A 14,609-nucleotide genomic window follows, 5' to 3' on the forward strand; every position below is an offset into this window, starting at 1 on the left:
GGTATGAGGAAGCTCAGTTTCTGAAAGTTACCATTAACGTAATTTTAAAATTACAAAATTTTAGCTTTTCAAAAAACACGCACGAATTTGTTTCCCTACAGCGCGCCTTTTAACAGCGAGACGTGGATCTACAGCTTAAACTGGGTTCTGATCTCTAGCCGTGAATCGAATTCGAGTATTCCTTGTCTAACCGCTTAAGCAAGAGCGGAAAAAGCAAGAGCATGAGATTTTGTCTCAGTTTCACGTTGTTATACGTTGCAAAGTTCAGTGTGAGGACAAAAAATGCTTACTACAAAAATTCTCTCAGTACAGTTAGAAACTAATTTCATTCATTCCTTTAATGACTACAGAAACTTAGGTCAGTTACATGTTGATGTTGATCCCGGGTTTTTTATTTCCAGTATGACTACAATAAATTTTTTTAACAGCAGAACTACGTAATATATGATAATTCTTTTAGTATTGATCGTGTAGTCATTTTGATACCGTTAAACATGTAAGCAATCTCTGATTTGGGAATTGAATTTTAATTCTTGCTTTTTTTCTCTCTCGTTTTAGATATTTGTTTTCTTTGTCTATTAAAGGCAGAGCCCCTTAAAGGCAGAGCTTAACACCACGTAACCCCAAAAGGAGTCACCTAACATCACGCGATCTAACGAAGCGTGTTTTAACATCACGTGACTACACGACGTCTTACCACTTAATCTCGAGGTGGGCACCGGGCGCCCGGGGCGCAAAATTTTCGCGCGAGGCGGATGCCACGCTCCAGGGGGGAAAAGTAGTCCTCAAGTGGGGCACTTACTACTTATTTGCTAGGTTACATAGGAGTGCTGTTAAAATATGCGTTCCTAGTCTTTGTGTTCATTGGCTTACGTAATTTTTGCTATGGAATAGGTGTGGAAAAATAAGCCAAACTTTTTTATTAGCTATGCTACGTGCTCGTAGTCTTATGTGATGTCTGCTATGTTACATAGGGGTTGGAAAATATATTCATAGTTTTTTATTAGCATTGATAAGTTCGTAGTCTCTGTGTAATATCTGATTAAATTTTGTGTTCATTGTATTAAGCAAGTTCTGTTATGTTAAAATAGGGCTTGAAAGAAATGGTCATAAAAGAGAACGTTAGAAAAGAGATATCCCCATTATTGTCTGTTATGTTAGTATCCTTTGCTATGTTACATAGGTGTTGGAAAATGTGTTCATAGTCTTTTATTAGCTCTGTTATGTTCGTAGTCTCTGTGTAATTTCTGCTAAGTTAAAATTGGGGTTGAAAAAGTGCTCATAAAAGTGAACGAATACTCCCTCAAAAAGTGCTCATATAACGGAACCAATACACCAATAAACGGGGTCATAAAAGAGAAAAAAATTTCGGGGTGTTCTATGTTCGATGGTTGGAAGGTACGTGGGTCATGGCGTATCGTGACACACTGGACTCTCGAGTACTTCGGATCAGGCGGGACTTGCATTTTTCTAGTATGAGCCAGATCGATAATTTTTCCTCTACTTGTGTTCCATGTTATTTACAAGATGTAAATAATTACGAATATAAGAAAAGGATTTTTACTTACAGAATCTGCAATTACAGGTATTCTTGTACCGTATACCCTACTCCAATACAGTTTTATTCTTGATAAGCCAAGACAACCCATTAGAATGCGCGCGCAGAACAGTCGTCTTATTTCTTCATTGTTTGTACCGAGGCTACTACCATGAACTTGCATATACCTAATATTCGTTTCGTCTGTAAACCTTTCGAATAAATCAGCGGTGACATACCTATGCCAATAATTCCTAGGAGTGGAATTATAATCCATAGCTGAACTTGAATCATTAAGTTCCTCATTAGGAATCCTCAGTATATTCTACCTGTTGATTATCATCATCATTATTAGATCTCACATTCGATTCTTCATCGGTTATAAAGTCAGCATCATCATCTACATCGTCAATATCTGAATCGTGCAGTAATTCCAAAATTTCACCATGGTTTAGTTTTCCTGAAATAAAAAAAGTAAGCTACAAACAACTACACTTTACGCACAACAGTTCGATATATATAGTTCTATCGTACTATTAGAATTTACTATATATGTTGTAAGTTCTTTGTCAATCATTAACATCAGAAAAGATTTCAAACGAACTGTTAAAATGGTAAGGAAAAAAGTGTTTCAAAATACGAAGGAATGTGGATACATGAATGTAGTTTACTGAACCAATGTACACAAAAGGGCAACGTAATAGATGAGAAACATAAAACGTAATTAAACATGTAATTACATTAGAGTGATCTTTCATGTTTTAGTTCTTCACCCTGAAATTTTCCAAGCAACAGACCAAAAAGAAATATTTTAAAAAATACTTACTTTTAGAGCCTTGAGAGTCACTACTTTTCCTCCGTCCTGCATGGTAAACAAATTAACAATCGCTTCCGCTGCAAATATTGCCAGAACAAACGTATTTCTTACTTCTCCCCCCCATACATACACGAGTGCGCACTCGGGTGCGTTTCTTGAAAAAAGTAGCCCAAATCCCTATAAAATATTTATAAAATTGTGTACATTAATGTGCACGCTGGGACCATAGGGTTATAGGAAAATGTAGATATAGTATCTCCCACAGGATTTTTTACAGGGGGAGGGGATAAAAGGACCGACATACAAGCAAAGTCGCGAGTACAAACACTTTGAACCATAGAATATTTAATGCAAAACAATAATTATTTATACACACTGCTAACTTTGCTAACTGTAGTGTGTAAATAAGGAAATCAAACATATTTTGATAAGTATTTCTAAAATCCATGGGAAATCAACTGCCTCTGCTGCGAGCGGCTATGGTTATAGAAATCAATTTTGTCGCTATCGTAAGAAAAAGAGTATGTTTTTGTATTTTATGTATTCATAATCTCTGTTACTCTTTTCCGAAAGTACATTTTCCATTTAAACAACTTAACTCTGTGCTACAGAAGTGCAGAATTACATTGTGATGTAATTCAGGAAGAAACATTCATATATTGAAAATTGAAAGATCAAGAAAGTACAAAAAAACAATGTTAAAGCTTTGTATCTTTTCCTTTCAGGTAGTAGCAGTTTAAAGTCTGGTTGAAACATACACCTCAGCGATTCGAACATGGTATGCTGAAAGAAGACAATTAAATTACTGCACTTTAGTTTCTCTTGTGGTGTGTTGTGTAATTTTTTTTCGTGTTACTTTTCTCTCTCTCTCTCTCTCAGTAAGTCTAAAGTTCCAAAAGTGATCGGGAAACCGCAGTTACACATAAACATTTCAAATGAGGTGGGAGGACCTCTTACGAATATTTCTGATCAGACAGGAAATCAAGAATATGGTGTTACACTGGCTGCTTCCATTAACAGTGAGGATAGCAGTGATCGTAATATTGAATCCGTATTTTGTGTAGGAATGGAGGATAACTGCATATCATCTTATTTTTATGTAAACGAAAGTGTTTTCTTACTTATTTTCTGCACGATTTAAAAACTCTTGTGCATGCCTAGTTTTAGTTTAATTTGCTGTAACACACATCTAAATCTTGTGCAAGGATATTGATGGTGTCGTCTGAAGTCAGTGAATTCATACTACTTTGATCAAAAAAGTGATATTTTAATAGTTAAGCATTACAGTTAATTGTGCCAATACTTTCTGCCAATCACAGTAGCACATTTATGAATATACGAGGTGTTGCCGAAAGTCGGGATCGGGCTGAAACTTTTATAAACTGCGTATGGGTTGAACCTGGTCAAATAGAATGAAGAAAGTAGGAAATGTTGTGAGTGACTAGTGAAGAGCAGTGATAATATTCCCGGTGGGAAGGGAAATAAAAAATGGGAAAATCCCGGCTTTTTTCCTGGCATATACATTCCCGGGAAGGAATTTATTTCCATTTCTTTACCTTATCTTCCAAATTATAAGAAACATATGCCTAAATGCTTTCTTTTCATTCATTATGATTTACTTCTAAGTTTTAAATAATTTGCAAATTTAAAAAATATAAAATTCGTTGACAATACTTTATATAACTAAAAATATGATATTTCAAGTTCCATTTCCATTTACACTAAAAAGTAGCAAAGTACTAATTTAGAAATGATGAAGAGAAACCATTTTTTAAAGTAATGTAGATATTAAATAAAAATAGTTTAGATAACAAAAATAGTTTAGTATCTTGTATTGTTAACATAACTATGTATGCACAAATGTATCTTCTGAGACGAGGTTTATAACCTTTTAAAATGTAATATGTTTAAATTATCAGTAGTAGAGAACTAGTTTAGAAAATCTACTTATATATAAATTTAAACTGTTTAGCCGTGTAAAAGTGTGTGGACTTACTGTACCATTTTTTTTTCAAATAGTTGCTTGCATAGAACACATTTTAAGTAAATATACATTTATGCGTACTCACGGGAGTCCGCAGGGAGGGTATAGGCTAATATCTCTGAAATAAGAAGTAATGGTTTCAAATAAAAATGTATGTATTTTTTAAAGAAAGAAGGATGTTTATAAAACTGGACTTCATATTGTTTAAATACATAAAAAGTCTTATCTACGCATTTTTACTTGTGTTATATATATATCGACCTGGTGCACAGATGTACAGCTTATTATGTCAATATCCTGAATTTTTTTTTGGCAGTCAAGAACAGATTACTTTGACCTGCTAGACCTCTTGTTGGCTTTTCCTAGTTAAATGTCACCAAAACAAGGTAGCATTACTCCGTGTTCCCAAGTGACCAAAACTTCTTAAGAAGGTGGAGGAGACACACTCATTGTTAAAAATATGCATTGCTCTCGTTCTCCCTCAATCTCTGCTTTGCTTATATGAAATCCTTTAAAACACGTGACTTGGATTGGGTCAAGTGCACAGCTTAAAATAGATATTTGAATTCAGCGGGCGGTTTCCTATATAAATCAAGCAAAGGCGTTTTTTGTGTCTTCCCAGGAAAGCAAGGACTAGCACGCAAAACGGAAAGGGAGGACATGAGTTCGCTGGCTTGGTGTTGGCTCGCTCTCTATTGTTTCTTTGTTGATACAAGAGACTGTATTTATTGCCTCCCTCTTTCCTCCCCCTTACCCGTATCTATAAAGCTATGACCTGCTACTTGTCACCAATAATGACTATTCTCTAATCCATATTTCAAGGTTGGGTAAATTAACTGCCTACCAAACTTCCTTTCTATGGAATGCTATTTTCGGCTAATAAAGAAAGGATTCTAATAAAACACACCATCTGTTGCCAGTTAGGCATTATAAATTTCTATTTGTAGTAGCTTGTCAATGTTTCAAGTAAAAGAAGTCAAGTTAGTTCACTTGAGTTCTTACCAATGTGGAATCCGATTGTTGATATGTGTTTCCAATTTATTTTAATTTGTGCATTTAATTCAAACAATAGTAGCTTTTTTTCTCTGCTGCAGCAGTGAACAGGAAAAGGAAAAACAAACAAAAATTGATATATTCTTAAAAAACTACCTATTCTAAATAGCCTTCTGCAGTAAGTGTTGGTGCAAAAGAAGAGTTAAGTGATATTAGAGAAGTGGTGTTATCAAATGCCAGCAAAGTGAGTGCATTTTCCTCTAAATGTCCCAAATTTGATTCCACATTTTCTGGTAGTGTCTTAAGTGACGTGATCAGCTATGATCCCAAAGATATTAGGAATTATGTTGATTTAAGTGATCAGGCATGTTTGTTTGACACTGGCAGAGATGATGCCCTAGTATCTCCATGGCAGCCCAGACAAACGTATAATTTTAAACAAGGTGTTGTGACTGGAAAGCGTCCTTTTCTATACAAATGTTTAGTCAGTTTACTTGGCATTCATACTCGAGAAAGCGACAGGGAGGGTTATGTAGGCATTATGTTCTATTTTGGCCACCTATGAAAAGGGGATTTCAGGTGTCTCTTATTATAACTCCATTCCAAAAGTATAAGGATTTTTTTTGCCTGTGCTCGTACACACGAAAAATCTGAATAGCACATCGCATCCACAGAACATGTTCTAGCTTTTTCAAACGTTAGTTCATTGTTCACTTGAGCTTGATCCGGTAAAGAGGTATTTCTGTGTTTCTGATTCTCTATCAGACATCTTGTAACTTCATGTGTTTGTCGTCCCGATTTATACCGAATAGATTCCATCAACTTCGCTTAATCCTGAGACGTTGCATCCTTATGAAAACTGCTTTCCTTCCTTGGCATTCTGTTTTTCCGTTTACCAAACCAATGAGTCCATCCCCGCTTGTCTCTCTTAGGTAAACTTGTTGATTTGTTTTCAGAGTTGCCTTCCCATTGGCTCCTGGCCGATATAATCTCAAACTTTTCTCTCTCTAATTTACCTGTAACGTCGTTAGAGAACTTTTCTATCTGAGCTTGGGTTTCAGTTTTCGACTCGGTAATGACATCATTGAGTTGTCGCTTAGTGTCATTTACACTACCATTAAGTGATTGCATTTGTTCTTTAGTATCGTTCACACTACCATTAAGTGATTGTATTTGTTCTTTAGTATCATTCACACTACCATTAAGTGATTGCATTTGTTCTTTAGTATCGTTAACAGCAGCGTTAATTTTATTAATAGCTTCAAGCAAAGTTTGCAAACTTAAGTTTTCACTTTCTGCCATGATTACAAGTTACAAATTCACAAACACAAAAAACACCAATAATATATTCAAGTTAGCGCATATAGCATATCATGAGAAATAAAATCTGTCAAATATTACAACACCTAGGTCCTCTCCCAGATGTTACATCCGTTACGAATCAATTAACAAAAACGTGAATTATTATTAATTGACTCGTCCCTGGAGGGAAACGCCATTCTATTACGGTCCAGCATAATGCTGTTCGGTACCCACCCTCCTTAACCGGCCACCGCGGAGAACTCTCTATTCTTTGCCCCCAAATAATATAGCTTTGCACTATTTTTTTTGTGGGTTCAGAAAGCTCGTCCCCACGACAATCGCTCAAGGAAGGCGCGATGCACCTCACCGTACGGTCCAGACTCGGACGGGAATCACCTGGGCGAAGACCTAAGGCGTATTACGAAAATACACGAGAGCATCACCTACTTTCATGAATTGAACACAAGTTATTTAACAATTACGTTCTCACCACGTCATGCAATCTGTGAAAGAAAAAAAACTGACACAATTAAATATTACAGTGCCATTTATTGGAAATGAACAAACGTACCTGAGATAAACAAACTTTTCTTTACATTAGTCGCCCCATTTGCGTAATGAATTCGTAAGTATACTTTTATTACTCACTTCAATATTTTCTGTCCGCCATGGCTCGTCGGTAGGTGTGATCACATTTTAAGTTGAAACACTGTATATCCGTCGAACCCGCTCACAGAAACAGTCCTTTCTTCCGATTCAGAGAATTTAACAGACAGTCATTCCATGCGAACGCAGAGACAGCATTATGTTGTGATTTCTGTTGAAGAATTGACTTATTTCGACAAAGTTTTGTGTTAGTCGCTGACTATATGTCCATTACCTTCAAGTACCACCTGCCAAGTCCTTTGTTTCACTCTTAATCTCGATCACGCCCCCTCTTCGTTATAAAATATTACTTGGGGCCGATTTACTTTAATAATGACTTACTTGAAATCACCAAAATATTCAGTTTTGCAATACTATTTTTAATGAGTTTTACGCATATTCGAAGATAACGATAGATTTTCCAAATCATATGACAACTAACACTCCTTTTTACATAACGTCTGGTAACAAGATCATAACATGATCAGCAAAAGAAAATTGCTGAATCATGTTCCACACACACCAACACACATTGAAGTCCAACTAAAAACTCCATTCTTTCCTTTTCCTTTTCTTCTAATCTGACTTTTAGCACCACCAGGCTCCAGCACGATCAACAAGAAGCATACACCGCACAAAGTGTACAAATTCAGATGAACGTCACATAATGCACCAACGCAGAATTTGCGTTTATACGAAAAATATTTTAAGCAAAATTTTGGTACAGTTACATTGGCGGTCGAAAGGAATGAACGTGCACCATTGAATAATGGTAAACGTTCAAGAACCTTGACTGTAGTTTCACTTCAACAATCACCACTGTTCCAAAGTGAAGACGAGCACTAGTTCACAAGGAAGTTTATAAGAACTTTCGTCGAGTTACACCTCATCAGATGAAAATGTTTAATTAAATTTCATTTAACGTGGAAAAGCGACAAACGCGTGGGGCATTTATACACTTACATAAAAGTTTTATGGGGCTTCTATATGTAAAGTCTGTAAAGTCTCTCTCTCTCTCTTTTTTTTTTTTTTTACATTCGGCACTGCCACTAAGTTAAACACTTATATGTGCATGACTCACAATCGATATACGAATAATTCTCATGATATACCTTTAATATACGAATTACAATATTGCTATATGCGCTCTTATTATTAAAAATAACACAAACATTATACGTAATCATGGCATTATTTAGACGTAAAATATTCACATTACTTACTTTACGATATTATATGAAAACTATAGAACATGAACAAATCATTATCATGAATAACTCAACTTTTCAACAAATAGATAAAACAAACATTATTTGAATGATATATTTCAATATTCCACAAGAGGAAATGAACAAACTTATTCTACACACATTATACTTAAATTGAGTAAATAACAAAGCATACTTGCACTTCTCATGCTATTCTGACAAAGAAGTTACGAAAACAAAATTGTTATTCACAAATACAAGGATTACACATCATTTGAACATAATAACTACACGAAATAAGTTTATTACCACTCTTTTGTACTGTTACAACAAGAGTGAGGCCGGATAGAAGTAAGTCTGACACACTTTTACGCTAATGAGCGCCTATCCACTTAAACTTTTAAGTCTCCCTTCCCCATTTTACATTTATATTATCATCCCACCCCTTTGGAATGGCAACAAGACCTTCTAGTGAGGTAGGAATATAAAACAACATAGAAAAAATGAACTCAAAGGTTAAAAATAAATGAGGGGGAGGGTGTTGCCATTCATAATTCAATTCTCGTGTCACAGTGTTCCACTCACACATAAAAACTTACTCTCACTCTGACTAAATCAGAGCTTAGCATCGTTTACATTCCTAATAATACATGAATGCTATACAATTCAGCTCGTACATTTGGTGTTTTAAGATCTTACAGTTAGTCTTGATAACTTATCGCAAAGCGTCAACAAGACAACACGATAATTATGTAAACGAGTTTCTATCTCACATTTCCTTTAGATATGAATACTAATAAACAACATTTTCATACATATTAGCATTTAGGAAATAACTATGTCCGTGACTTTTTTTTTTACACGTCACGTCTGTTTAGCTTAGGATTCAACAAATGATTTAAAGCTAACATAACAGTACGATACCGACAATCGTTTAAATATTGCAAATATGTATGACATTTCAATAGCTCTTTCAACAACAACTGAACATTGAACTTATTACTTTCGCTCTGGTTGAATACAGACAAACTAACTTTTGTTATATTCAAAGAATTAACATTTACTAAAGTTTCCGGTTCACAAGAATCAGTTTTTTCACTATTTTCTTTTGCAGAATCAAATTCTCTTTCATGTATATGTTTCTTAGCTAATTCTAACCAGATGTTCCTAGTTTTCTGAGTGGGTCTCCACACTCTCATACGATCAACAGAATGTACGCCACAAGATTCTCCAGTTAAAGGATCTACAAGTTCAAAGACTTTATCTGAAATTTTATTTTTACAAAACAGTGGACCTTTGTAAAGCATGAAAAACATGCGGATCTTTTTGTCTACTGCTGAACTCAAATGTGATTGCAAGAGAAATACCAAATCAGTAGATAAATAATGGGGATTCTGCAGACAAATTCATTATTAGCCCATTTTAACTATATGTCACCCTATCATCTCTAATAACTTCTAATCTACTCCCTAATAATTTGCAGCGCACTCCCTATCCCAAATAACTTCTATCACATCTCAAATAACTTCTATCTTACTCATAATAACTTCTAATGCATTCTATCACTAAATCTAGTTACAAAAAATCACTAAATCTAGTTACAAAAAATCACTAAATCTAGTTATAAAAAATCAGTAAATCAAGTTACAAAAACCAAAAAAAATCACTAAATCTAGTTATAAAAATCACTAAATTTAGTAAAATAAAATTACAAAACACTTTTATGATTTTACCATAAAAGTTAACTAAATTCTACATAATTACATAATAGTTACAAATTAGTATATTAATAGTTACAAGTTCGGATACTGATAATGGAATCGTCTGCTAACCTCGTTCTCTATAGGAAACAATGACTTCTTAAACTCTGTCCACTGATCATAATTGAAGCTGAATAGACAGCCGTTAATATCAAAAACAACTTGAATTTCGGTTTGCACATTTTTCACAATTACATTAAAGTTATTAGTAAGTATGAATTTCTTTTGAGGATCCATTCTATTCACTCCATTTTTTACTTCTGACAACATATTTTTGATCATTTTTTGGATTCACAAAACCGATCATCATTTGAAATTACATACAGAACTCAACAGTTGGATAATTATCTTTTAAACCAGTGTATTTGATTTTTATTCAATCTTTAACGATCTCATCAATCATTTTATCTGTTAAGTGTTTTGTAAATCTAGGTGGAAGAAATACCTTAAACTCCTCACATTCAACTAAAATGCTCTTTCCAAACTTAGTTTTAATCTTTTCCATTTTCACAATCTTATATTCTGTATTTAATTCTAATTCTCTTAATCCAATAACCTGTTTTTGTTCAAGACTTCCAAGTTTATTTAAAAGTTCAATATGACTCGCCATCGTATTTATTATATTAAAACTTTTTAAAAATCAGTTTCTAATAGCCTCGAATTTCGTTAAGTATGTCATTGATTCTGTTAACAATATCTCTTACATTTTCATCTGTTAATTCACCATTCATGAGCTTAATTACATTAAGCTCATCTTTAAACAGCCGAATTCGATTCACCATATTTTTATAATATTCTTTCTTTGAAGCTATATTAAACCGTGTTGATAGGCCAGTGATAACAGCAGAAGCCGAAGCAAATGCAGTTGTAATAATTGAATACACTGTAACAGGAATAAATACATTGATGAACCCTGTAGAAGCTGATAATAGAATTGATAGCGTAATAAGAGTAATATAAACACATTTTATTCTCTTAAACTTCCTTTTGTTTTTCATTAATAACTTCTCAAGATTTAATATAGTATCTTCAATTAATACAATTAAATTCTCACGTGGAATGTTATCTGGAATAGTCATTTTATTAAATAAGTTTTTATGATATTATCATAAAAACACTTACAAACTAAACAAATCTAATAAACATATAATTGGTTTATATCTTCTCAATTATTTTTTTCTTTCTCAACATCATACTCTAAATTTTTCTTACCAATCATAACAACATAGCAAATTGTTTTATCTGGTACATCGCTTTCAAAATTTACAGTCAGTTTCAAATTAGTTCTATCACTCACAGTTACTGATTTATGCTTGCTTGTGTTAATTACGAACATCGGCCTATTTTCTAAAAACTCCTTCGGGTAATAAAACATCTCAGTATTTCCAATTGTAGCTCGCTTATATACCGTATACATTTCATAAACTTTCAAATACTTATGTTTTGCAAAATCTAAGTTTAAAGATTCTAATGGGAAAGATTCATTTCTAGAATTACGAAAATGGATATTCTGAACTTTACAATGATCAAAATAGCTTGAATCTCTTTCTTGATTATCATTTCTATCAGTTTGGAAAAAGGCAATTACAAAATTAGGCATATCAAATTCACTTGAGTTAAATTGTGTGGTTAAATCGAATTCTAAATATTTACCACTAACTGATTTCTGTAAACATTGATACGTGTTAAATGAAATAGGAATCTTACCTTCTTTTAACATATTAGATCTTAACAAGGTGGCATAGTTAGGTTCATAATTAATAATAGGCATTCTTAACTCCATATTTGTAATCTTAATTTTACCTGGATGTGGTTGATCATTCTCATATGTTCCATCCTGCTTTTTTTGTTTTCCAAATAGCAAATGCATTATCATCAGAACCACTTCTTTTAAATGTATATTTCAATCCTCCTTTCCACATAATATCTTTAAAATCTGAACAAAATCCTGGCAAAAGTCTTAGCAAAAACACTATTTCTTCATCTGTTCTTGCCCACGTAATTCCTTCCCATCCACATTCATCATAGTGATTTGCCTCTGGTTTTGAAATCGTACATGTGTTTACAGCTGTTGAAGTTAAACCAGGATAATCAATAATATCCAATATCTGTCCATGCTTACTAACTTGAATTTGAGAAAACAAATGTGGAAAGAAATTATTAATAAGTCTAATATTTTGACCAGTAGTATATTCCCCATCACCATCTCTACCTCTAATTTCAAAAGTTACATAAATATCAGCATAATAAGGATGTATGAAGCCATCACCCACGTCAATATCAAATTCAATAGACCTGTTTGGCTTATTTAAATTCTCGATTGTTTTTTGATTAGGTTTAAAGGATTGTAATTCATATGATTCTATCTTATCCATATTTATTATTAAAAAAATATTTGTAATCGTTATATGAATTAAACCCATAAAAACTTAAATATAACTTCTCCAAATATCCTTATTCCTATTCAACTGACTAATAATTTCTGAAAAACTATACCCATCTGTAAACATTTTTAACACTGTAATGCATAAATGTCTACAAATTACCTCGTTAAAATGTTGTATACGGCTGCTATTGTACTCTATATTATGACCAAGATATTTTACGAGTGTTTTTGGTGGATTACCTCCAAATGAATCAAACATACTTTCTATTTCCTTTTTTCCAATAACAAATCCAATGCGTTCCTATATTTTTAGACGTATCAAAATTAACAATACCACACTCATTCTTCCTTGGTTGTTTAGGCAATTCATCACTCATAAATACACCTCTAAAGTTTCTTATCTGAAGTTTTTTAACAAGTTGTATTAGGTCTAAATTACTTAAAGGTTTAATTTCTTCTTTTTCTTTACTGTTTTGGAGTTTACGTTTTTTGAAAGCTTACCACCTTGTTTTTCTTCCATTGCTAAGTTATGTCGTTTTTGTTCCTCCAATTCCATTTTATTCTTTTTTACATCATCTACAGTCTTAGCAATAGCAGCCGCACCTCCAGCAACTGAACCTAGAGCACCTATTAAAGCTAAAATCGTTGGAATAGTAAATATAAAACCACCATAGTGAACTTTATTATCATTTGCCTTCATTTCTTTGTTTATTTTCTTAAGTTGTGGTATAGAAAGAGATAGAGACATACACTGTCCTTTACTTAGTTTTGCTTCCTTTTGTTTGAGTTGTTTGTTAGTTAAAATGTGATCTATATTTAATTGTTTAAGTTCCTGATTAGGAATCGTAAATGTAAAACCTTTTAACTGCATATTTATTAGATAATTAAAAGCTTTATATGAAAAATTTCCATAAAAAGTACATATAAACATAAATCTAAAAAATACTTATAAACCTAAATCTAAAAAATACTTATAAACCAAATCTTACTTTCATTACTTATAAACCTAAACCAAATCTTACTTTTGTATTCATCACTAAAGCAGTTCCAAGAGCAGGTAGTTTTTCAGTTATTAAATTAGCATCTTTAGCAAAAACTCTTTCCCAAGCTTTATTTTCTAATTCCTTATCTGCAATATGTCTTGATTCTGTATCTTTATTATCCCTATAGTATATATCATGTTCTTTACAAGCCTCATCTAATGGGTTAATACCTTCATCACCTCTCTCTAACCTTTCTTGAAGTTTTGTACCCGGACCACAATATTGAAATCCTGGAATATGCAACTCAAATGGATGTTTATTAATCACATCATTTACTAATCCTTTTCCATACTTTTCACTATTCCAAAATTTTGGTGGCAGCGTATTCAAAATCTTTATCAAATAACCTATACCTTTTGGATCATTAGGTATAAATTGTGCAAGTTTAGAATTAATCATATCCATAATACCTACTTTCTCATTATAAAAGTTATCATTTCCAGATTTTTCTTCCCCATCAATAACAATCAAGCGATCAATCAGTTTTCTCACATCATCCATCCATATGTATTCTTTTGATAATTCGTTATATACCTTCATTCCTTCTCCAGATTTTGGTGTCTTTTTTGAAGGTGTTGTTGGTTTTATATATTCATCCCAAATAGGTTTGATAATTTCTTTATATTTTTTACCTTTACTAGACTTTTGTTTTCTTGTATTCGGATCATTATTATGAAATGCAACACTAGAATCAATTACTATTTGTTTATATTTTTCTAGATCATCATCATTATAATTTGTTGGATTATGTTTTGTCAATAATTCCCATAAACCTTCTGTTCCTGTATAATGTCGATTATTAATAACTAAATCATCACCATGAATTTTAACTTCCGCATTTCCTATCATATGTATAATTTTTCCAGCTTCATCATATGGTTGTATTCCAAAACTTTTATCATCTCTAGTTGCATAATATCTTGAGGCAATATTA

The 14,609-nt window shown here is 33.0% G+C and overlaps 1 protein-coding gene across 2 annotated transcripts in view; it reads left to right on the top strand.

Moving 5' to 3' along the window:
- LOC145690889 (uncharacterized) overlaps positions 1-14,609 on the top strand; it is a 231,927-nt gene that overhangs the window by 101,014 nt on the left and 116,304 nt on the right. The window contains exon 2 of one of the 2 annotated variants that reach the window (XM_081766296.1): positions 3,080-3,243. The exons of the other annotated variant lie outside the window; for it this stretch is intronic. Within the exon in view, the coding sequence (XP_081622422.1) occupies positions 3,080-3,083 (4 nt within the window). The 3' untranslated portion in view covers positions 3,084-3,243. Of the gene's footprint in view, positions 1-3,079; positions 3,244-14,609 lie in introns of those variants that run through there. 2 annotated transcript variants of the gene reach the window in all.

Source organism: Thermobia domestica, chromosome 7 (assembly GCF_964235325.1).
Source record: "Thermobia domestica chromosome 7, izTheDome1.hap1.1, whole genome shotgun sequence".
Classification (NCBI taxonomy): domain Eukaryota; kingdom Metazoa; phylum Arthropoda; class Insecta; order Zygentoma; family Lepismatidae; genus Thermobia; species Thermobia domestica.